Source organism: Gouania willdenowi, chromosome 13 (assembly GCF_900634775.1).
Source record: "Gouania willdenowi chromosome 13, fGouWil2.1, whole genome shotgun sequence".
NCBI classification, from domain to species: Eukaryota; Metazoa; Chordata; class Actinopteri; order Blenniiformes; family Gobiesocidae; genus Gouania; species Gouania willdenowi.
In genome coordinates, this window is record NC_041056.1 from 41,173,940 (window position 1) to 41,200,897 (window position 26,958).

A 26,958-nucleotide genomic window follows, 5' to 3' on the forward strand; every position below is an offset into this window, starting at 1 on the left:
AGGTTTTTCCATATTTGCAGACTAATAGAATATATTTTTCTCTCTAAAACTAAGGGTGTAAAAAAAAAAATCGATTTTGGCGATATATCGTGATATCTGACGGTGTGATTATCGCATCGATCCAAAAAATTTCCAAATCGATTTTTCAATTGTTTTTTGATGAAATAAACATTTACTTTAACATATGCACAGTACGTAAAGGCCTTGTTAAACGACCTCAGTCCTCAGTGTATTTGAGCTTGGAAGTGTATTTTGTGAAAATAAAGTGCAAACTGCATTTTTGCTGCATTACTCCTAACTCTGCCACTTTTCCATCAAATTTCGATGCTTTTTCTGCACATTTTTTCCCACTTTCAAGACATTTTCAGCACTTATAAACCCTTTCCACCACTTTTCCCACTTAAAATATATACCAATAATGGGTCAACATGCAGTAAGTTGTATAATTATGTTGATCCATCATTGTCACTTTTCACCATTTTTCATGCTTATTTTTGCCAATTTAACCACATTCAAGATTAGTCATGCCCACTCTTCAGCACCAATATCGACACTTTGAACCCTGTTCTGTATGTTTTTGTCCACTCTAATTTTTAACTTTTAATCAATTTTTGAGGTTTTTAAAATCTCATTCTACCACCTTATCCACCATTTTTGGTCACTGTTAAACCATTTTATTTCTGATTAAAACAATGATTTCTATCTTTAAGATGACTATACTATGGTGCAAATAATAATAAACGTTCCTGTATAACAGTGGATATTATTCAGATAAATAAATAAATGTGATTATCACAGATTCATAGAACAATGGACCATCATTTTACTGACTTTATGGATGGACCCCAAAAATCTCTCCCCTTTATTCCCCCTTATAGATGGTCCTGTCTCCACATGACTGTTCTTCAATGTTCATGTCTGTGTTCAACCACCTTCAGCTACAGTGGGGGTCCCCACTCTCTGGGACCTTTATTTTGGGGGTCACGGGCTGAAAAGGTTGAGAACCATTGCTTTAAGGTGAACTTGCTGAAATACGTCATGTTCACATTCAGTGGAAAAGCTGTGTATTTTCATGGATTTAGGAAATTCTTGGATGTGGTAACAGGAGGTGAAAAGTGAAATAGCTGGACAACTCAAGACTGGACTGGACCAACTCAAGGTCATAACAGCGACAGAATGTCACTTAACGATGTCACGCAAGGACTGATTTAAAGCACCGATTACTGACCAAGCTCAGGTGTATATACGGCAGGAACGCACACCCAGCCGAGCACCACGGTCCCAACACAAGCTGCATCCACGAACAAACAATACATTCACACCAACACACACTCACCCACACACAGACACACACCCACCTACACACAGACACGATGTTCTTGTTACTGCAGTGAATCATCTCCACACTGAACGATCTGAGTTATATCAGAAACAATGGGGTTTCCTGTCACTTTGGAGCGGATCAAAACTGTGCTCTGAACACAAACTAAAACCTGAACGATTCAAATTGTATTTTATTAATCGACATCTGTCAATAGTCTGATATGAAACTGACGTGTTAACTTTGTTGCTGTGTGAAGACTCTGGCTGTGTTGTAAATGTCATCTAACGTACTGCTCTTGCTAAGTTTGACATCTAAATGAATATGTAGTGCGTTCGCATTAGATAGTATGAAAAGATTGAGTATGTGAGAAATACCTGGATGTGTAGTATATGGCAGGGGTGCACACACACCTTCGGCCCTTGAGCTATGTTTTACCACTGACAGCTCTTCAGGATCGGGACATTTTTTTAAGTATACACTAAGGATGTAACGATTAATCGTAAGGCAGTTAAAAATCGATTCATAGGTATCACGGTTGATATCGATTTTCTGACAATTGAATCGCAGTACTTTTTGGCGGCGGGCGGGAAGTGTTGGCGGCAGGCGGAGTCTGCTAATACTTTCTTTCTGGCTGCCTTCTACTCTTAAATATGTTAATAAATGATTTATTACCCCTTTAGCACCAAAAGAATATCTGTAATATTACTTGAATATCTGTAAGAGAGACTCAAGGCAGGAAATAGAAAAGGTGGGGAAGAATAGACTGTTCTTCGTATACCAGCATATGTGCAAAAAACAAAAAAAAGAAAAAAACGCTACTGCAAGCCCAGGAACTGCCCTGGGCCCGCAGATGCAGCCAGGCCAGCAGAAAGAGCGGAGGCCAGGGAGCCCCAGGCAACCCCCCCACGGCCGAGCAACCCCCCAGATGCCCCCAAGATCCCAGGCCGAGAGGCAGCCACCGCCCCCCACACACACATCCGAGGAAGCCCCAAGCAGCCGAGCACCCAGCGCATCCCCCCACCGACCCCAACCCCCAACCCCAAGCCCCCCCGCCAGCATCCAGCCCCCCCCACTCACCCACACCCAAGCACCCAACCCCCCGAGCGAAGGGCCCAGAGAGCCCCCCGCCCGAGACCCCAGCAGAGAAGCCAAGGCCCCCGCCCAGCAGACGGCCAGAGCCGCGCGGAACGGGCAGCCGGCGGGCGCCCGCCGGTGGGCCCAGAGCCAGCAGGGTCCGGACCCCAGGCCAGAAGGACCCGGAACGGAAGCAGCACCGAGAGCAGCAGCCCCAGGGACGACAACCACGCCCATAGTCGCCGAGGGCACCAAGGGGATGCTGCAAGCCGCCCCGCCGGCCCCCAGGAGCACCGACCAAGCACCCCAGAGCGCGCCAGATCGCCTTTCCTTGATGCCGCCCGCGAGATGCGCCCCAGACACCCCCCCCCCCCACACCAAAGGGCCCAGCCACACCACAGAGGCCGGCTCACAGGGCGCCACCCGGGGCCGCACCCGCAGGTATGGCAGGGCGCGGCTCGTACCACCCGCCCTGGCAGACCCCCACCAGGACCGGCCTAGCCAGCCGGCCAGACCTGCCGGACCCAAAGGGCACCACCGCAGGACAGGGAACCCCCAAGGGCGAGCCCCCGGGCCAGACCCCCATGGGCCCCCCCCCCACCCCACCCCACCCCCCAGCCCACGAACAGGCCACAACCCAGCCAGACTGCGCAGCCCCAGACGGCACAAAGACAGCTGCCCAGGTCCTGCCCCCCACCGGACAGCGCAGGCCACGGGGCAATGCCCCCCCCCCGGTGCAAGAGCGACCGGCGGCCGCCACTACAGGAGAGAGGGACCCCAACGGCACACAACCGATGCGGAGCAGCAGCCCCCAGCCAAAGGCGCATAACCCACCCACCCGCCAGCCCGCAGATAGCAGGACAGACCTACCAAGTGGCCGATACCGACCTCAACCCCCGGAACAGCTAGAGCCGCCCCCCAGCAAAGAGCACCACCCCAGAGCGCCAAGCAACCCCGCCCCAACCCCGGCGCAGACGCCGGCACCCCCCAGCGCGCCCACCCCCCACACCGGCGCGGCAAGCTGCCCCGGACCCACACGCCGCGAGGCACGCCCCCAAGGCAACCAGGAAACGAGACAAGCGCCAAGCCCCACCCGCAGGGAAGGGGCACCCCCACGCCCCACCAGGCCGGCACCGCCCGGAGAGACCCCGCAAAGGGAGCCCCCAGCAACACCCCTCCACACCCCCCAGAGACCCACCGCCACGCCCGACCGCACCCCCCGATCCCCACACGGTAGCCCAGCCATCAACAGACAGGCCCAGATGAGTGAATTTACCCACCACCCTGTTATGGTGCCTCTCCATTCCCCAATGGAGAGGCACTTCCCTATCCCCTGAGTGAATGTATGTGTTTAGTGAATGTATGAAGTGCTATTAAAAAAGGGTGGATGGAGGGGAGCGGTGCTCCCCATCCAGCCTATGTGTATATATGTGTGTGTGGTGCAATAGCTCCGGAGGGTGGAAGTGGTGGTCCCACCCTCCGGGGGGTGGTGTGTTGAGGTTGATATTACAGTTAATATATTAACTGTAATATCAACCTGCTTTCACTATGTTTTACCTGTGAGGTAGTTTGAGAGGGAGGAACTCACATTCTTATAGGGTAGGAGGAGCCAGGATTGTCAGGAGGAGGAGTTTCCGCATTGTGACGTCACAACGTGAGAAAAATCCAACTCGCCTGTTTGGAGAGTTTCAATTTTGGCCCTCTGAATGAGGCTAAAGGAATGTATATCACTGTAGCGAAACCATCATGAAGTGCATTTTTTCATAATACTGCCCCTTTAAGTGAAGTAAATGTTCAGAGAGCTTTTAGTTAAACTTATTTCTTTCTAACAGCCACAGTTATGGCACTTCATCAGCAGCTGACCCTGCTGTCAAAAGCACACGGCTACAGGAATAAACAAGCAAGAAAGTGTACCAACACTTACAAACTGAATCTAACGGATTAGAAAACTTTAACACATAAAACCGAAAAAAACTTCACTGCATCAAGTTATAGAAGCTATAACAAAAACCAGTTGTATAGATAAGAGACTTTAAAAAGGTTTGGGAGAAACTCACCAGAGAAGAGGAAAAGGAAAAGGTGAGCATCGATGGTGGAGAACATTTTGACGACTGCTTGGTGAACCTGAAATCCAGCAGGATACACTGGAGCCCATTCATAGCCATGAGCTGTCCCCCCTTCACACACACACACACACGCACACACGCACACACGCACACATGCACACACACACACACACACTGCCCCACACCCTGCCAACTCACACACATGCACACACTCACAAAAACACACAAACTCACACACAGGCTTCATCAAAGCTGGCGACACAATGAAGCTTTTTGTAATTTCTTCTTCTCCTGACACTTATGAGTGTGTGTAGGCAACAATAACACACTACACAACATACACACACACACTCACAGAACACAACAAAATCACACACACACACACACACAAGATGTGCGGGACATATTGACATGCATCGTGAGAACTTCAAAGATTAAATAAAACCATTTTCAAACCAACACCATTTTTAATAATTTAGACCTAGACTTAAAGCTGCAGTATGTAGAATTGTGAGACTTGTATGGAATCAACCACGCTTCCCCATCCCCTCAGTGTTTTGAATTCACCAGTATCCTCATGAACACTCCAACTGTGGAGCTCTTCTGTGGAGACTCTTTCTCCATAGAGATGAGCGACAAGTGCAGGGAGTTTATTTTGTTTTACTGGAGAATTTTCTGATGTGTTAGAACAGTGCTTCTCAAATGGGGCTACGTGTATCTCTTGGGGTAAACAATAGCACTACAGGGCAGGGCTCGAGACAGCGACCAAAATTGTCGCATACGCGACTATTTTTTCAGTGGGCGAGTGAAAATGTTATCTGGTCGCATCCGTGCCAGTGCGTATGGGTGACCTTATTTTGCATGGAGTGGCCGAGCGCTTCGTCACGTCCCACAGAGTGCACCTCTCACTCTGCGCTGCGAGTGCGGAGACAGTGAATGCTCCGAGTTTAAACACCAATGTGCTCCTTTGGAGTGCGCGCGGTCCGTGAACGAAGCCAGGCATAACGAGCCCTATCACTCATTCCTTCCATAATTACACTCTATAGTGGGTTTTTTTACAGAATGATTGGATTCAGAAATGAGAGAAAGAGGGAACTTGAGCCAAAAAAGTTTGAAAACCACCGTTTTAAAGTAAGTGTCAAACTCAAGGCCCTTTAGAGCATCTAATTTGGCATGCAGGGAAATGTAGAAATGACAGACAAAACATTTATCATTGTGTAAATTACAAAAAAAAAATTCACTTGTGGGTCTCTTACTTTTAACGTGCTTATATCACATGACTGCTTTATTTATTTATTTTGTAATCACAAATTATGTAAATATTTTTTTATTAAAACTAGGAATTTCCTCACAAACAATTCCACAAAATACCCGTTAACATTACACAAAAGATGTTCACAATTACACAAAATAAAATAAAAAAATGCATTATTTTACTTTTTGCAAGAATAAACCATGCATTTCTGGGAAGTTAAATGAGTAAATACATTTATTTGTTTTTTATTTATTGATTTATTCATTATTATTTTAAAAACTTTCAAATGTTTTGTTATTTTTTAATTTCATTTTAATTATATATATTAATATATACATTTAAGTATTAATAGTTAGTAGTTGTAGTTTCGTTGGTACTGCTTCATTGTCTACCACAAATTTTTCAGTAAACAAAAGAGGTTTACATCGACATATTTAACTTTTCCTGGTTTAATAGAGCAACAAAAGCTGCTAAATGATCTAAAAACCAATGCTTCACTCCAATAGAAAACAGGCAGGGTGTCGGGGCCAGATTAGGGGGCCACATCCCGGCGGGGCGGTCTGGCTTGGCCTCTGGAGGGGGCCCTGGCTTTAAAGAACTGAAGCTCGTGGCGCGGGCGGCATCAGCATCTGGGGCGCCCGGGGGGGCTAGGTTGGGGTGCCTGGGGACCGGCGGGGGGACCCCCAGCGGCCCCCTGGTGCCCTATGCGGCTTGGGGTGTGGTCGTTCGCCCTGGGCGGGCTGCTCCTGGTGCTGCATCCATTCCGGGTCCTCCTGGCCTGGGGTCGGGTCCCTGCTGGCTCTGGGCTCACCGGCGGGTGCCCGCCGGCTGCCCGTTCGGCGTGGCTCTGGTCGTCTGCTGGGCGTGGGCTCGGGCTCCTCCGCTGGGGTCTCGGGCGGGGGGCTCTCTGGGCCCTCCCCTCGGGGGGCTGGGCGCCGGGGTGTGGATGGTGGTGGGGGGGTGGGGGCCTGGGGGTGGGGGTTGGAGTCGGTGGCGTGGTGTGCTGGGTCCTTGGCTCCTTGGGGGCTTTTCGGGTGTGTATGGGGGGGGCAATGGCAGCCTCTCGGCTTGGGACCTTGGGGGCGTTCGGGGGGCTGCTTGGCCGTGGGGTGGTCGCCGGGGGCCCCTAGATCTCTCGCTCTTTCTGCTGGCCCGACTGCTTCTTCGGGCCCGGGGGCGGCTCATGGGTTTTGCAGTAGCGGCTCTTGGAATCACATTTGTCATGGACGCACTGGCCTCGGGCTGTGGGATAACACTCATACTGGGCTCAACCATAGACACGTTGTTCCCAAATACCTGTTTTATGGAATTTCCACTCACTTCCTCCTCTGCTCACAGCCACCACCATTATTCCTAAGCCGCACACTGGTCACCAGACTGGCTTGATAACACAACAATAAGCACAATATACACAACCACAATTTCACATCACATCACTTGAAACTTATTGACTATTCCCCACCCATTCGTTTTCCTATCTTGTATCCCTCCTCCCTGTTAACTCCCCCCCCCACCCCCCTCACCCTGGTGTAACACTGCCCTCTCTTTTTTACATCCTCCCTTTAATAAAGTATTTACCCTTCCCTAGGGAGGGCTGGTGATGGTCACAATTATGCAATGAAATAAATTCATTTATTTAATTGCAATAATAAAATATGCATTGCTGTTAAAAGATTGCACTTCTTGTAGTGTTAACCTTCAACAGCATGTGCACACAAGGTGAAAAAAAAAAAAAAAAAAAAAAAAAAAAAAGAAAACAATGGGATGTCTACAGGCAGTGGGGTTATGTGACATCATCAATCATGTGATTTCAAGATGGAAGAACACAGGCTGTAAAACTGTAAAGTAGTCCTATTTTTAAAAGTTCATAAAACTAATATGGTGCATAGTAATGTGTTTTGTTAGACATACAGTATATCTACTAATAAGTACATTTCACAGGTTTTAGATCACATTTGTAAAAACCCTTTAAAACATCTGAGCTCTGCCAACAGTCACTGACGGACACTCAGCACGAAATCCAACTCTGACCAAAACAAACAAACGTAGAATTTAAATATCACGGGAACCACACTTTTTCCACACAGAGCCTGCCCGTTTAGGAGGTTGAATTTAATGATCCAATTTTGTGGAAATATTACCTTAGAACAATTTATAGATTCATATTCCAGAATAGTTGAACTTAAAATATATATATATATATATATATATATATATATACAGGTTCTGTGGGGATGAGGATGAAGACCTGATGCATCCGTTTTAATCTTTATCCACATGTGGCTCAGTTTTGGGTCGGTGTACAGTCATGGTTAAGGTCTATGGATACTGTTTTGTGAATCACACCACAGGATAATTTGTTATGTGTTTTTGAGGGTAAATGTCCACACTTTTTGAATATGATTACCCTGCTGGGTAAAATGTCTTTTTAAAGCTGTATAAAACACTTTAAGAATAGAGTTTATTATGAGAAACAATTATAGCAAATAACAACAAAACAACTGAACATGAAAAGAAATGGAATGTCTGCTTACTTGAGTTAGAGATATAGTTATTAGGTGTACTTTCTTAAAGGTGTGCCATTTGTTATGTTATAAATGTTTTGCTAATTGTGTTGTATGTTGTTTATAAATTTTTGATTAGTGTTGTTCATTTTATTTTCATTCTGTTATGTTATTATTTTTTGTTAGCTTTGTGTTTCCTTTTCTATTTCGCTTTCCTGTCACAAACACTATGAATGTGTGGATGGTTGTGATTGTGGTATGGATGTATGGAGTGGGATGGGGTTGGAAGCCTGTTTTGTTATTTTGTTGTTAATAAAAAAAAATTAAAAAAAAGTTTGCAAACATTTTCAAATATTAAATCAATCAAAATAAAATACCATCAGCAAATAATTTTATTTATTAAAAAAAATCAAACAAACTTGTAGCATCTTTGAGCTGGTTTCAGCATCTCATGGTGAGTCAGCTTCTCTTCCACTGCTGGCACTGCAGTGTGAAAATAGATCCAGCTCTCTGCATGTTCAGTCGCTCACCATGAGGGGCTTGATCGTCACTGTCCTCAGGGACTCCAAGTGTTCGTCATCAGGAGCCACTGTTCCCATTCAGCAAAATACTGCTTTATATTCAGTGCAGCCTCCAGCAGGTGAAGTGAACTATGATCACTGGCAGCTGTACGGTATGTTCCGTGATAATATTTGCACATGGGTGTTCCTTTGTTTTGTTTGCTTAAAGCAGCTGTTTTCAAGCTGTTTTAGCCCGCAACCTCTAAAATAAGGTGGTTGAACACAGACATGAACATTGAAGAACAGTCATGTGGAGACAGGACCATCTATAAGGGGGAATAAAGGGAAGAGATTTTTGGGGTCCATCCATAAAGTCAGTAAAATGATGGTCCATTGTTCTATGAATCTGTGATAACCACATTTATTTATTCATCTGAATAATATCCACTGTTATCCAGGAACGTTTATTATTATTATTATAGTCATCTTAAAGATGGAAATCCTTGTTGTAATCAGTAATAAAATGGGTTCAAAGTCACCAAAATGGTGGAAAAGGTGGTGAAATGGGATTTTAAAAACCACAAAAATTGGTTAAAAGCAAACTAGAGTGGAAAGAAAAAGTGGCAAAAAGGGTTCAAAGTATCAATATTGGAACAATTAGTTTAAACTGGCAAGTGATAGACATGACAAATGGTGAATGTGGCAAATAATAATCATGAAATATGGTGAAAAGAGGTTAAAAGTGACAATAATGGCTCAACATATGTGTTAGGTGGAAAAGTGGTGGAAAGGGTTTTAAGTGGAAAGAAAGAAGTGGAAAAAATGTGCAGAAAAGGCATTGAAATGTGATGGAGAAATATCAGAAATGAAAGTAAAGTATCAAAAATGTATTAAAAGGAGCAAAAATATGGCAAGAAATAGTGATGAAAATAGGTTCAAATAGGAGAGTTTGGTGTAGATGCCGAAAAGAGGAAAAATAAGCAAAAATTATTTAAATTGTTCAGAAAAATATTCTTAGTTTCTTGAAAGGAATCCAGTGTCTCATGACACCAATGGGGTCTTGGTCCCAAGGTTGAGAACCCCTGGTTTAAAGAATACTGAGGGTTGTTACGCCAAGTTAGTTGAAAGGAAGATGATGATGGAGATGATCAGGCTGGTGAGTGGAAGAAAAGAAAAAAAGCCCAAACCATTTGTCTATCCATTAAATATGAGCATAAAAATCCCTAAAGCTGATGTGTTCCTTTTCCTGAGTAAAGTTATGAATAAATGAAGACGGACACATTTTTCCACCACACCTACTATATCACGGATATAGACGTTATATCACAAACTGTATCAAGGCTGTTCTGATCTCTTCTCTGTCTACAGTAAAAATCCACCACTTGGAATAGAATGAAACAATAATCAGCATAAAGTTGTCAAATCACCAGGTTGGGTCTGTTCAGAAGTGATCACGTCCGTATTCTGACTCAGAGTTGGACTCGCTGTGATCACTCTGCGGTAGATCACGGTAAAAAGAACAGAAAAAGTGCTGTATCAGTCTGGTTCCAGTAAAAAGTGACCATAAAAAGAGAAGGAAACTTATCAGTTGAAACAAGGAAATCTCTGTTAGACCTAACTTGAGTAAAGCAGCCCGCCTACCTGCCCGTTCTGATTGGCCGAGTGGTTTAAAAGGCACCCTCATCAGCCAATAAAGCGTGGCCTATGTTATGCTGCTGCCTTTGTGTGGATTTTCTTAGAAAATTGCTAAATTATTGTAACTAGTACAGTGCCTGTCGGAAGTATGAATTCATGTGGGAGCTTAAGTAGAGTTAATTATGGCCAAATGAGTATGTGTTTGAAGGTTGGATGTACAAAGAGGTGTACATACTCTGTACTCTGTAGCATTATAAAGGGGTATATTTGCGGGTGCAAAGTAAAACAGCTTGTGCAATTTCCCTGGTTTAATTCTATGGGACATGAACATGATAAATGTGTTTGTTTTTCTTTTACTCACTTTTAGATTTTTTTGTTTGGTGTATTTTTCTGTAATGTATGTTTTTTGGAGTCTATGTGTATTTGCGTATCTTTCTGTTGTGTTTTTGTGCATTTTTTGTATAATTATAGTTTTTTTTTGTTGCCATTGTAGTGTGATTCTGGAGTCATTTTGTGTATTTTTGTTCATTTCTGGTATTTTGTGTATAAATATTTAGTTTTGTGCATTTCTGTTGTCATTTTACTGTATTTTTTGTATAAGTATTTAGTTTGGTGTATTTTGAAGTCATTTTCATATTTTTGTTGTCGTTTGGTGTATTTTTTTGTAATATATGTTTTTTCTCTCTCACACACGCGCTGCAGAGAAATGTGTAGCTTTCAACACAGCAGCCATTGCCGTCAATCACTTCCGGGTGAGGTCCGTCCGGTCTAAATAGCGTACGGTCAAAATAATGTTTTGAAACGCCATCATCTCCAAATAAAAAAGGGGTTTATTTTCACGTGCAAAATAAAACAGCGTGTGCGATTTCCCAGTTTTTAATTCTATGGGACATGAACATGATAAATGTGTCACTTTTATATTTTTTTTGTTTGGTGTATTTTTCTGTAATGTATGTTTTTTGGAGTCATTATGTGTATTTGTGTATCTTTCTGTTGTGTTTTTGTGCATTTTTTGTATAATTAAAGTTATTTGTTGCCATTTTAGTATGATTCTGTTGTAATTTTGTGTATTTTTTGTATAAATATTTAGTTTTGTGTATTTTGAGTCATTTTCATATTTTTGTTGTATTTTTCTGTAATGTATGTTTTTTAGAGTCATGTGTATTTTTTACTCTACATATTTGAAAACAAGATTTTTATGTCAGCTGAATGTACAGCAAGTGTTTAAAAGTATTTCTGCCAAGAAATAACATGGTGAAAATAAATATGTGACAAATCAATCAACAGTTCTTGTTGAGAAAGATTAGTATTATTCTGGATACAGTGGAAACAGAAACTATAAAAAAATAGTTATATTGTGAACCTATTTATATTGTAGGGAAGAAATTATATACATAAATGTAATTGGAGTTTATGGTATTCACTTTCACTGCTACGTGAATGACACCCCCGTAGCGGAGTCTGGGTGTCCTGCTTGACAGCACTCTATCCCACATCAATAATATCACCCGGTCTGCATTTTTCACCTCTGTAACATCAATGGCCTCCACCCCTCCCTCACACTGCACCTATCCTTGTCCACAGTCTCATCACTTCCCGGCTTGCCTACTGCGATTCCCTTCTCTTTGGTCTCCCCACCTAATCCCTCGGTAAACTCCAGCTGGTCCAGAACTCAGCAGCCCACATCATTATCATCAAAACCTCTATCTCCCACATCACTGCTGTTCTCCACCAGCTCCACTGGCTTCCCATTCAATTCTGCATCCACTTCAAGATCGTTCTGTTAACTTGTAAGGCCATTCACCACAATGCCCCACCCCCTTACCTGACTGATCTCATCTATGTCCACACTCTGGCTGTGAGGAGCAACTCATCGCTTTCAGCAACTGGTGGACTTCCTCAGATATTAGCAGAGTTACGTTCTTTTGCTTCATCCCATAGTATATTTGTTTGTTTTTTTATGTTTGTCTGTTTCCACTGAGCAGTGACTTCCATACGTTGTAGATCAGAGGGTTAACAGTCGAGAGTCAATATCTGAACAATGAACAATTACACCTCAGCCTCTGGGAGGACGTCTATTCTGAGCTTCCACTAAAGTTAGTCCAGTTGTTTGTATATTTATAAAGTATCTATAGATGTTTGTTCTTTGTTTAGAGCCTGGGACCAGGACACCCTCACCCCCTACTCTGACAGTAGAACAATACATGAGAAAAGAGGGGGAGGGGCATGTGAACACAAACACATGGACACTCACAGAACTGGAGGCTCAGACTGATGACGGCCAACGCGGCTCCGCCTACCATCACCAGGAGCAGGAAGCGGTTTTGAACCTGCATTTTGTCACGTGATTGGTCCTCGTCCCCGTCCGTCAGCCATCCAGACCCTCTTCCTCCTGCTTGGAACAAGAGTGAATGAAGAAGAATTCAGATTTTTACTACAAACAAGCACTGACACAGACTACAATCAGGTTGTAACGATTCATCCATTAGATCAATCAATCAATTTATATTCCTACGATCCTACTGGGCAAGGCTAATTTGTTTGTATAGCCCATTTCATATACAAGGCGATTCAATATGCTTTACACATAACACATAAGTGCAACAGATAACATTCAACAGCTTAAAAATCAATAAAAATATTAAAATCAGCAGTAAAAACTTTAAATCAACAATCGGCTTAAGTAGAGTTGTAAATTATGGCCAAATGAGTATGTGTTTGAACGTTGGGTGTACAAAGTGGTGTATATACTCTATACTCTGTGGTGTTATAGAGAGCTATATTTGCGGGTGCAAAGTAAAATAACGTGTGCGATTTCCTTGGTTTAATTCTATGGGACATGCACCAATGTTTGCTGGACTTAAGCAAATGGATAATAAATGTTATCCCCTGTCCTTAGACCCTCCTCCAGCAAGGAAAAACTCAAAAAACCCAGTCGGAAAATTAATTACACATAAACATGTCATGTACATCCAAGGTGTGCATTAGGTCATAAACGTGGTGAAAATAAATATCAGCATTCATAATGCTGTGTTCGTGGAAAAATGTGCATGTTTTGCTGTTTGCTTTGAGCACAGGCGCTGCCATTTCCCGCCAAAAACGTCTGGGAACTATTTCAGTCTATTTCGAACTTCCGTTGTTGCAACTCTCTCTCTAAACGGCTGTGTGTGTGTGTGTGTGTGCGGCATGTAAAGTGGGGCAATAAAGTATTTAATCAGCCACCAATTGTGCAAGTTCTCCCATTTAAAAAGATGAGAATAATTTTCATCATAGGTAAACCTCAACTATGAGAGACAAAATGAGAAAAAAAAAATCCACAAAATCACAACTTAGTGTGAACAGGTTCCTCAACATTAGACACATTTAAAAAGGCTACAATAACTGCTGACTCACAGAGTTCATGAGCTGATATTTTATGGAATATATTTGTGCATGTGAATTACTATTAGTGTTATTGTATGTAGTTAATTTATTTCCTCACTTGAAAAAAAATTATTATATATATATATATATTAAAAGCACAAATAACTTCAATAGTGTTTTTACTGCTGATGAAATACAATTAAACAATATTGCGTTTCACAAATTGGGATGAATGAATAGCGAGATTAGTTAGTATGTTAATATTTATGACACCCAACGTGTGACATGTTTAGTTTTTATTCTTCCATACAAGTGTTAAATCTGACCATAAACAAATTGGTGGCTCTCTGTGGTTTGATGACAGTAAGACGTGTTTTTTATTTACTTGGTCTATTATTCCTTTTATACAGTGGTTAGCATTAGCTCAGTGTGTTGGTGTGTTAGCTTAGCATAGTTAGCATTAGTTGAGTTTCCATTTCATAATCGTTGCTACAGGTTCATATCTGTCCCAGTGTTTGTGGAACTTTGGGTGGATCTGACGGAGGAACTTGAATCGGTTCCTTTTGTTGGATGATTATCTGGTTTTAACCAAGTAGCGGTCCATGATGTATCACAGCTTCAGGTAGCCGTGACGACCTCACACACACAGGCGGCGGTGTGTGATCGGGGCGGTGGCAGTGCACACCGCGCAGAGCTTCTGTAAACAACTTTCTGCTCCAGAGAATAAGTTGTTGACAACTTTTTTTTGGGGCATTCTTGGCTAAATTGAGGGACAAATGGCTCGCGGCCCTCGCTAATTTCCGACATGGGAATTTATTGTTTCTATCGTGGATGACAAATTCTTACCGGTGAGAATGTTTTTGACGATAAATCATAAACGATAAAACATTGCACATTCCTAGTCCCATTATTGTTTTTCTTGTAAAACGATTGATAAAAAATAAATGGTTTATATCACCTATTGCCATTTAGAGGGAAAATATAGAGACATGAATATTGGTCCATATCACCCAGGCCTAATGTAATCAAAGCAGTAACGTTTTATCTTGTAAAGGATATGATTGTCTAAACTGTGTGAAATGAGGCGTTCAAACACTGTTTAAAGTAGGATTTTATTAATGTGAGTGTGTTACCTCAATAACAAATAGAAATCACTAGACTGATATGCTGCCTTGTTATGTAGCAAGTGTTGCTAATGCTAATGCTACACTACTTTAGTTAAACAAAGTAAAAAGACTGTGTGACTATAAGAACATGTCAGACCTTTTGTTTGACATTAACTGTACTTAGAACCAGTTTGATAAATTACTTACATACAATTTAAAAAAACATTTGAAAATGACCTTGTCTTAAATTATCTTTTATTCCTTTTTTCCATTTAGGGCGATCATTTTTAAGTAAGTGATCTGGTTTGTTTTATTGGTAAAGAACTTTAAAATGGTCTAAATGATGACTGAAATAAATTGTATTGTGATCGTGATTTTACGGAGAAAAAGTCGTGATGTGATTTTTTTTCCCCATATCGCCTACTCCTACATGTGTCTGTGCTAGACATTAACTTAAATTAATTAAAACTCTTATTCAGCTACTACCAGTGTTATGAACACTGCTAGTAGCTGAATTGCACTTGTAGGTTATATCAGCATAAATACATAGTAAATGAAACAAATGCCTTGTCTAAATTTATGTTTATTTGAACTCCATCATTTTCCTCGTAGTCGCTTTTCTCTTTTCACTGATAAGCGATCTCAGTGGAACCCTGGCTCTGTTTACGTTAGCATAGCTTTAGCATTAGCATTAGCTTGATCACTAGCTTCAAATGCTGCAAACTTAGTGGTGTGGTAACTTCTTAAATGGTGAATGTGGTAGCGTTTTGTTTGCAGTTCCACCAAGGCTTATTTCAGCATTACAGAAATTACAGAATGCAATCCTTTGCTCACTTTTTTTGAGTAAAACTGCCAACATGCTAAGCTAACCGTGCTGTTGTTGTTATCCTGTGTAGCAGAGGCATGGGCAACACACACATGCACACATGAGCAGGTGGCCGGGTCTGTCAGTCAACTCACAGCAGAAGAGGACAGTGGCTGACATTATGACGGAATTTAAGACCTTTGCAGAGGTAGAAAAGATCGGTTTCATATGCAAGGATCGGCCGATCGCCAATTCCCCAAAATCGGCACCGATCAAACGGCTGGACGATCGGGGGCATCCTTAGTTACATTATTATTTTGCCTGAAGAGTCACTGAATCGTATCAGATCAAATCGTTCTCAATTAATCAATATCATCCATTAATAGAATCTGCATCAATGAATCGTGATTCGAATCAAATCATTGATAAAATGAATCGTTACACCCCAAGACCGTACCATTATGTGAAAGGAGGGAAGGGCTCGTTTTTGGGGTGCTTTAATTGCCCAAAAGAAACCAGAACAAACTGCCCTGTATTAATTACTACAAACATATAAAAATGTGCAGATAACAGAGCTCAGTGAGAACAGATCACAACATTAAAGCCTCAGCCATGGATAATACGGTACATTCTGTTTGGATCCTTTAGAATTAGTTGTGAAAGGAGCTGCACCAGTAAGAACAAAGCAGTTTAACTTCCAATCATTTCATCACTGGATAACTGTGTAATAATAATACATATTGAAAACATTCAAAAACCTTCTACAGAAGATCTGAGGCCTCAGATTTTCCATGATCATAGAAAAATAACTGTTGAGAGACAGAAAAAGTAATCTGAGCCGTTTCTTTTTCTCTTCTCTCATTATTTTAATTCAAGCCCCAACATGACTCCTCACATGCATGTTTTGGGAAAATATCCAACTATAACTTAACTTTAGTATGGTGGGGAAATTATAAAGGGGTAATTTCAACAAACGGCCCACGCACTTGAGTCTCAAAAAAAAAAAAAATCAGATTTTATTACCAATTGTTCCCTAATTCTCCAAAAGACACACTGTACATTTTTAGTTTGATCAGATAAATACTTTTTGAGATATAGACAATTCAGTGAGGGGGGGTATTTGTCAATGTATGCGGGTCGTAAAAACCATGATAATAAACATTATGTTTTCAAAAATAAATGTTTTTCTGATGCACGGGTTTTTTATATTTTTTATGTTACTAGTGAAATACTAATAAATGATTATGAAACACAGAGCCAAGCTTCAATGGCCGTGTGTAAAGGATTTTCAATATTTGTAAGTGGTAAAATAACCCAATGTTGGGTCCAAATTAAAAATGAAGAAGGCACTACAGGGGTACTTGAGAGAAAGAAAAATGAAAAGGGCTCATGCAGCACAGACTTTCGAAAACACCCAATTTAGTTCTTAGCTGTTTTAATAGAGATCACAACCCGACTTTAAAGGACACTTATCATGCTTTTAAATCCTTCCTTTTTACATATAAATCATACAGTTGTGGTCTATATAAAGCAGAACTGCAATGCTTGGGTCTGAATTCCTCATTATTATAGCTCCACCCCTTTTCTGATGTGCTTCTGAGAGCAACTCAATTTGGTGCGGTCTCTTTAAATACAAATGAGACACTTCATACCCCGCCCCCTCTCCAGGTTGCAGAGGTGATACTCGGTTCAACTCCACCCTGTTCGGCCATTTTTGTAGTTTGATAGAAGAGATACGGTTATGTAGCGGTGCAGAAACTTTTTATTCAGACGTTGTTTACAAAATGTCAACAGTGGAAGACTTGTCCATTGTTATGGCCATTTTTATATTCATCATCATATCGTCAAATGTATGTTCATGTGTACAATTTGTCATGTTTTAATACATAATGACTCCATTACTCTTTACACTTTTGAACAGCTGAATCATGTTAGATTAAACAGTACAGATCGTATTGTACTCAGTGCAACACAGTCTCTGCTGAGGGCCAAAACTCAAACTCACATGCAGATATACACGAACACACACACTATCAAGGATAGATAAGAGTGGCGCCCAATCTTCCTCAAAATATACACGTCTTCATCATCCTCCAACATTTCCACTGTGGGAGCATCTGACTCCCTCCCTTTCTGTCTTTCAGGGTTGGGACCTTTCTCTTATATCTGTATAAAAGCTTAAGCTAAAACTGTTAGACAGAGCGGCTCTGCCTTCGAACGTCCGGCCGGACGGTCACTAATTTTTGTTCCACTTTGTTCCATCTTTGTCCTTTTTTTACTTAGTTTATAATAAATCTTTTTTATAAAATCATCAATGCTCCGACTGGACTCCATCATTCAACCAGAGCAATAAATCATGTCTCCAAATGAGGTCAACCGCAAATTTTGCCGTAACACCATCCAGCCTTACATGTTCGAGATGAAAATGAAGATAAACCTGCAGAACAATGTCTTCATATAAATGTTAACAAGTGAGCTAACACAAGCGCCGAGCTAACGCTAGCGCCAAGCTAACGTCACGAAATGCATTTTAATGCAGTCTTTTCAGAGACAAAAACGGCAAAATGAAATGACTAATGAAAACTTTAGACTTAAATTAAATCACGTAGGCCATATCATCAAGGATCTAAAACGAGCACACAGCGCTAACATATGAAGACGGTGCAACTGCTAATGCTAACAAAACAATGACAGGGACGTCTTATCATCACACTTTTTAGCATTATTTACAGCTTACCGAAGTGCTCTGTTCGTCGTCTCCAAAGATAGAAGGAATTGAACCCTCAATCAGACAAATTCTTTTGGCAAATCCTTCTTTATACTGGTGGAGGTTGCAGAAGGAGTCGTCCTTGAAGTGCTTCACACACAAAAATGACCTTACCCACAGATGTAGGTACATTTCCGTGAAAAATAAAACTCAACCAGGCACTTTGAAAAGGTTCTGATGCTGGGAGACGGTGTAATGAAGCGTGTGGGTTACTACATCCAACAACCAAACATTTTGACTTATCCTCTCTAACTTCGGCATCCTGGAGCTTGGACTACAAAATAAAAGTGAGAAATAAAAATGGCGGATTGCTCGAAGTGTTAGGCCTGGAGTCGATGTCCTAATTTGGCAGTTCCGCTGCAAATACTGTGACGTTATGTTCAAAAACGTAATAGAGAATAGAAAATCGAAAAAGATTGAAAAATATGACCAAAAAGAATATAAAGATATAAACGGAGCACCTGAAGAGACTCATTTGAACTTTTCTGTACTTCTAAACACTCTAAATATACAACAAAATGCATTTAAGGGCTAAAAAAGTGGATTTAGCATGATATGTCCCCTTTAAGCCATCAATTTGAATGAAATCAAAACTCATTTAAACTGTATAAGAATTTTGAACTCGTAAATGGGCTTTCCGATGTCAATTTCCAAAAACTGCTGAGTCATCAATCTGGATCGGCTCCGTATCCTTTTTGGTCAGATGTTGCATGTCATAGCCTTACATCATCCCGCAAAATCTTGAACGAATCAATGAAGATATGACGGAGATGTGAGTAATAGAAATTTTCCCCGTGCTAAAGACAGGGGAATTTTGCAATTTTTGATCATTTTTTTTGTGACCTTGATCTTGAACTTGCCTTCACAAATTGATTGGTCTCATCTGTGGCCAAAAAACAATTAGAAAAAAAAATTGAAGTGAATTCGTCAAAAGTTGAAGACACTATCGTGTACACAAACAGACAAACATGATGACCAACATTCTTCCTAAAACTGTTTTCGAAAGTAATTTAATTATATATTATAATATTATATAACCATTATAAATATGGGGTTTATAATGTTTATTTAAGTTAAAAATTATAATCACACTGAATATTACAGCAACTACAAAACGACAACAAAACACAAAATAATATAAAGATGAAAAAAATATACTGAATAATATAAAAAAAAACAACAACTAACAACAAATACACAAAATGACACCAAAAACACACTATTACCAGTAAACACACAAGACGACAACAAAAACACACTAACAGAGGAAAAACACACAAGATCACTACAAAATACACTAAATAACAGAGAAACATACAAAACACCAAAATCAAACAAAGATAAATATTTAAACAATACCAACAACACACAAAAATGACAATAAAAACACACAAAAAGATAAAAAATAAATAAATAAATACACTGAATAAAGAATAATGAACATCAAATAAAAATAAACAAGGGAGATGACAGTAAATGATAAAAAAATAAAAAAAAACTATAGAAATAAATCTAATCAGGAGGCACTAAATACTGTTTCATTCTGTTTATTTACAAAATAAGATTCTTTAAAATGTGTGTTATTACTCATTCATTTCATCAATATGATCTACTGTATAGTTGTTTTTTTCATTGTATTCTGAGCAAAATGTAGTAGTCAGACAAATGGGGGACTTGTAGGGGTGGGGGGGGGAAATCGATCACGTAAGAATCGCAATTCTCATCATCCACAATTCTGAATCAATTCATAAACTTCAACAATCATTTTTTTTTTAATGTTTTTTTTAAACTCTGATTCAGTAGATCTGCTTAGAGTCATTACTCAGGAAACACTGTAAACTGAACATACAAATACATATTAGTTAGGGATGTAACGATTCACTCAACTCCCGATACGATTCGATTCACGATACTGGGTTCACGATACGATTCTCTCACGATTTTCTCATTTACAAAATGGGACTGTAGACAAATTTTTTTTTGGGGAAAATACTGTATTATTTTCCTTTTATTTTTCATTGTCAAAAGAATTCCTTGATAAACAATTCAAAACAATGCAATTTAACTAGAAATAAATCTTGAATTAAATAAATAAAGGAATAATACAAATGAAAATGAAGCCTATTAATTTAAATTCTGGTTCTATAATAAACAATGCAAAACTGCATAATAGTTCTTTTTCTTTTAAAAGTGCAACTGAAAATGTATTTTGTGCCTTAACAAATGGACTTTAAAAAAAAAAAAAAACGTCATTGCACTGATTTACGTCATATTTGGTTGGACCAGCAGAGGGCGCTGGTAACCCAGTGGTCGGTTGGCATGCAGATATCTTGCAGTGAAGAAGAGATGCTATGCTAGCAGACAGAGCTAATAGAAAAACGTGACTTTTACAGATATTCAAGTAATATTACAGATATTCTTTCGGTGCTAAAGGGGTAAGGAATCATTTATTAACATATTTAAAAGTAGAAGGCGGCCAGAAAGAAAGTATTAGCAGACTCCGCCCACCGCCAACACTTCCGGATGGCGCCCTCTGCTGGTTAAAAAAAGTACTGCGATTCAATTGTCAGAAAATCGATATCAACCGTGATACCTATGAATCGATTTTTAACTGCCTAACGATTAATCGTTACATCCCTAATAGTAGTGTTCTCATAAATAGAAAATACCACGGCCGGTTCCTTCCAGGTTGAACAAGCCAGAGCGCTTATCCACCCTCTCCGTTAAAAGAGAAAAAAGGGCAGTGATCGCAGCTCCACCATGGGTGCTGCGGACGATATCGAAGGGTCTCAGGCTGCAGTTTGCAGCTGTCCCTCCCCGTTTTGCCGGTGTAATACACACTCAGGGCCAGGGAGATCCGGCCCGTGTATTACAGGAGGAGATCGGCTCTCTGCTGAGCAGAGGAGCGATCTCTATCCCTCCACCCATACTGTCCCAGAGCGGTATTTACTCCAGGTATTTTCTGGCTCCCTAACAAAGGAGGGCCGGCGTTCGCCTTATCCTGGATCAACAGGATTGGGCAGAATGATCAGGAAATATAAGTTCAGGATGCTTACGCACGCCTTCTTTTTACGCCTGGTGCGTCAGGGAGGTTGGTTCACATCTGTTGACCTGAAGGATGCTTTATTTCCACATTTAGTAAAATCACCTCACAGAAAGTACCTGAGATTTGTTTTCTGGTGGATATGTTATGAATACCGTGTGCTCCCCTTCGGCCCCTCACTGAGTCCGAGGGTGTTCGTGCAAGCCGCGAAGGCCCCGCTGAGGAGGCAGGGCATCCACTTGGCCACCTATTTGGAGGATTGGCTGTTTTTGGCACAATCTGAATCGGAGGCCACAGCGCACACGCATTCTGTTACGTCACCTATCCAACCTAGGGTTCGTGACAAATGCGGAAAAAGCATGTTGTCCCCTACACAGGAAACTGTCTTCTGGGACTGTCTCTGCTGCTTTGACAGGGCAAATCTGTTCAGTTCAGATTATGTCTCTAGTGGAATGATGGCTTGATGACGTCATCCGCCGCAGCCACCTCCACATGAGGGAATTCCAGCTGTGGGTGGCCCCATGGGCTCAGCCCTGTGCGTCATGGCGCATGGAGGGTTCTGGTTACGCCGGGCCTCGGATTTCTTGACACATGGTGTCTCCATGGGGACCGTTACGTCCAGGAAGGTGATCTCCACGGATGCCAGCCTGACAGGCTGGGGTGGAGTGTTCGAGGGCAGGTCGGTGAGAGGCTGCTGGTACGCAGACCTCCGACGCTGTCACATAAATTATTTGGAAATGTCAGCGGTGTTTCTCTTGCTGATCCACTTCCTCCCGTCTCTCGGGGGACATCATGTCCTGGTGAGGACGAACAGTATCACTAAATAGTCCATATCTCAAAAGTGTTCATCCAATCAAACTAAAAGTTGACAGTGTGACTACTGGATAATCAAGGAACAACTGGTAAAAATGTCAGAATTTTTTAAGACTGAAGTGCATAGGATATCGTGAACATTCATTCATTGATGGAGTATGTACTAGATTCACTCACAGAGCATAAAGCAGACAGTCAGAGTTAGTCAGTGTTTATGCAGCTGTAATAACAGCCCAACACAGGAACCACCCAACAATTAGCCTAGCTAAAAACACCCACACCATCAACTACCATCAACTAGCAGGGACTGTTAGAGCTACATAGACCATTGTTTTATTTTAGATAGAGAGAAGAAAGTCGTAGTATTATGATTAAAAAAAAAACTTGTACTGCTATGAGAATACATTCGTAACATTCCAAAAATACAGTTTTATCTATACTGGAAAAAAGAGCAAGACTAAGATGCATTGAATTTTTTTTACTTTATTCTAACAAATGTATGACTTTTTTCTCTTCAAATTATGACTATTCTTGTAATATTATGACTTTGTCTCTTAAAACTATGACTCCAATCTAAAAAATACGACTTTATTTTTGTAATATTACAACTTTCTTCTCATAAAATATTACTTTATTTTTGTAATATTATGACAATTCTATACTTTTCTAAATGTTTCTCTTTAAATTATGCCTTTATTCTCGTAAAATTATTACTTTAACTTCATAAAATTATTTGTATGACTTTATTCTCAATATTATTTTTTTCCTCTTAAAATTATTATAATATTACAAGTTTTTTTTCTCAACATATGTCAATTCTCGTAAAATCATGACTTTATTCTTAGAATAAATGACTATTTTTGTAATATTACTTTATTCTATAAGTTATTTTTCTCTTTAAATTATGTCTTTATTGTTATAAAATTATTAAATTCATAAATGATTTCTATTACTTTATTCTCGTAATTTTAAAATTATCTCTTAAAATAGTTAATGTATCATATAAACAAGTTTCTCTTTAACATATGTCTTATAATCTCGAAAAATTATGACCTTATCCTTAGAATATTATGACCTTATTTTTTTGTAGTATTATGACTTTATTCTTATAATTTTAGTGTTTAAAGTGTTTTCACTTTAAATTCTTTTTCTTTTTTCAAAATGTTTGATATATTCTTAAAATGTTTGATATATCTCATATTACCCCCTTTTTTCTCTTCAATAATATCTTTATTCTCGTTTAAAATATAACTTTAATTTCATAAACATTTTTGTATGACTTTATTCTCATGATATTAAATGTATCCTAAAAATTATTATAATAACTGTCTCTCTTTCACATGTCTATATATAATCTCAAAAAATTATGACTATTCTTGAAACATTATGACTTTATTATTGTAATATTTTTTTTGTCTCAAAGTCTTTAATTTTGGTCATAATATTTTTGTAATATTATGACTATTTAATTTCATAAAATTATTGTATGACTTTATTCTCATAATATTAAATGTATCTCTTAAAATTATTAATTTATTCTTATAATACCTGTCTCCTCTTTAACATAAGTCTTTAATCTCGAAAAATTATGACTTTAGATCTTGAACAATTATGACTATTATTGTATTATTACTTTTTCTCTCATATGTCTTTAACTTTGGTTAAAATATTTTTGTAATATGACTATTTTCACAATATTACGCATTATTTTTTTCATTAAAAGATTTATTCTCGTAAATTATAACTTTAATTTCATAAAATTATTTCTATGACCTATTTTATTTTGTGTATTTACCTTATTACATTTTATATCTTAACTTATTCATTTATTCTTATATTTCGATAATAATTCATTCATTATCCCAATAATATTTTTTCTCTTAAATGTATGACTTTATTTATCTCGTAAGTTTACATTTTTACATGGTTAAAATGAAATCTGTGGTTCTCCTACACACTGTTGTTTAAAGACACATTAAGTGAAGTGTTATTTTTAATAGTTATGTACTAGTTAGCTAGCATTTAACTAGCTAACTACTGCTCTTCATCCTATGAATGAAAAGCAGACAAACTGTCAGTAAATGCTTTATTAATCGCTACTTGTTGCTGTTTTCTGGGTGTTTTCAGTCCGTCGTGTGAATCTTTGAACGGAGCAGACATTAAATAGTGAAGAAATGCCACATCAACAACCACTGTGTTCATCACTGCTATTTAACACAACCAAAGCTAAAGCTACACACGCTAATTAATCATATCCATGGCAACCGGGGTCGGTAATAACCTCACTGACCTGCACGAGCTGTCGGTCTCAGAGCCACCGACCACCGAGGAGGAGGATGAGACACTTGAATCCAGCGCCTCGGTGTCCCTGGTACTATGGGTATGATAACACTACGTGGGACGGAACCGACTGGTACGGAAGCAGACAGCTGCCTCACAGACACACTACTTCCTGTTCTTACTTCCAAAATAAAACAACAATGTAACCATAAATTACAAGTATACTATGTTTTGACCCTTAAACTCACAATTTAAAGGTTTCAGACAAACGTAGTTGAATGACACAATCGTAATAATGAAATTTCACCATCACAGCGTCAGCAAAAACAGTGAAAACTAAAAAATACCACATTAGTGTAGTTTATTTTGAAAAAAAAAGTCGTTTTCTCTGCTTGGTAACCGAATTTTGACGGCCATGGAGACGGCACATTATGGCAATGGAGCAAGCCTTTAAAAAAAAACCCGCGTGTGCCCCCTACCGGACTGACACCAACAATGCACAAATCAGCCTTTTCACCTTTTCTCTAGAGCAACATTGACAGGGTGGAGTGCACCGGCCCTGATAAAAAGGGACTAAAACCCATAAACATGTCAGCCACTGAAATACCAACAATCACAATGCATTTCTGAGACAACTTTAAATTCTGAGCATTTTGTGTATCCATTTTTTTTCTGCTAGACATGGGCGGGGCCACGGGGTGGAAGGTGCCCCCCCCCAAATTTTATTTACCAATTTATCATGCGCATGTCTTATAGAATTAAACCACAGAAACCGCACACGCTATTTTAGTTTGCACCTGCAAATATACCCCTTTATAACACTAACAGAGTACAGGGAAAGACCCCAGAATTAAAAAATATATATAATGTGGAAAACACGGAATTTGGAAGAAAAAAAAAGGATTTTATAGTACCAGGTATGTCCTGTTAATATTTGCCAGTTATTTCACTCTACAATGAAATGCTAGATTGAATAATTATGTGAGTATCACCCCAGAACCCCCTAAAATGTTTTTTTGGGTCACATTTTTCATGGTTTTGGTGTTTGCATGTCTGGTTGTTTTAACTTGACACAATAACTGAAACATGAAGTGGAAAATGGGGATATAGGTTTGAGCTCCGTCTGAGATTATTGGTTGGCATGTGACTGTGAGGGTATGAGCCAAATTTGAATAAAGTTGGCCACGAGGGGGCACTGCAAATATGGGAAATGTATATCTACCTATAAAAGCAAGGGAGGTCTGTGTGTGTGTGTGTGTGCGTGTGTGTGGAGCAAATATCGCCCCGACGCGGTGCAAGTTCGACCTGAAACTTAGTCAACGGGTTCCAAATACCCCGAGTGTGTGTATCTGTTATTTTGGAGAAATTTGGTCATTTCAAAATGTTTATTTTAATTTTATTTCACTTCTGGACGGCCCCGAAATGAAACCTATTGATCTTTTGATCTCAGGGTGTGAGGGGGCACTAGCGCACCATCTATATGTAGTTCACTGCACAGCTCCTCACACGAGCAAGAGTCACGTGTGCAGCCAGAGCCAATCGCTGCGCACACAACCAATCAGACATGGACTGTAAACACGAGTGAGAGAGAAGAAGATAGTTTTATGCCGCAGAGGGGCATCTGAGCAGCCGTGCTTGCACTGATAAACTAGCAAAGCTCTTAAGTCTCACTTATTGGGCCTGATGTTAGTCACTGATGTTCATGTGTGTGAGCCACGGCAGACTCCACTTCCTGCTATCGTTAGCTTCTCAAAAACGGGAGCTCTCTGAATAGATAATTTGAAACCGTCAGCCACTGGTGAGTCTTTTGCAGACATGTTTCCCATTGTTTAAACCATATACAGTAACTGTTGTTCAATAACTAGAGTCGGTTTTGACCTCAACCTGTTCAATACTCTATCTGGAAAACTGCGGATTCTGTGTCATGCCGTGCATGGAAGCTACTCGGTTCGAAGGTAAAAAATGATTTTTGTTTTTTTAAAAAAGACAGCCGAATTGTAGTTAATACTTTAATTTACTGACTCACTCATGTAGTTTGGAGCTTTACGTTTTGTTTTGCGCAGTTTAGTTGTTTTTCTGATTGGCACTACAATGTCTATGGAGTTTTGTTATCAGCGTCTCAAACACACACGGTATTTATTTATTTAAATATACTAATACTAAATGAGTACTGAAACCACTGAAAGTATTAAAAACACACATGACTCCAAAAACATACATTACACAAAATACAACAAAAATATGAAGATGACACAAATACACAAAACTAAATATTTATACAAAAAAAACATAAAATGACAACAGAAAGATTCACAAATATACATATTGACTCAAAAAAACATACATTACAGAAAAATATATAAAAGCGAGTTAAAAAAAAAAAACAACAACAAACAAACATTTATCATGTTTATGTCCCATAG

At 39.8% G+C, this 26,958-nt stretch overlaps 1 protein-coding gene across 4 annotated transcripts in view; it reads right to left on the bottom strand.

Moving 5' to 3' along the window:
• Positions 1-24,676, bottom strand: part of pxylp1 (2-phosphoxylose phosphatase 1) — a 41,594-nt gene extending 16,918 nt beyond the window's left edge. The window contains exons 1-3 of one of the 4 annotated variants that reach the window (XM_028465778.1): positions 24,546-24,657; positions 21,562-22,239; positions 12,613-12,750 (exon numbers count right to left, since the gene is read on the bottom strand). In XM_028465778.1, coding sequence (XP_028321579.1) covers positions 12,613-12,694 — 82 coding nt within the window. In that variant the 5' untranslated portion in view covers positions 12,695-12,750; positions 21,562-22,239; positions 24,546-24,657. Of the gene's footprint in view, positions 1-4,455; positions 4,611-12,612; positions 12,754-21,561; positions 22,240-24,545 lie in introns of those variants that run through there. The other 3 variants (XM_028465777.1, XM_028465779.1, XM_028465780.1) reach the window with 3 other exon arrangements.
• Between the last annotated feature and the right edge of the window lie 2,282 nt (positions 24,677-26,958).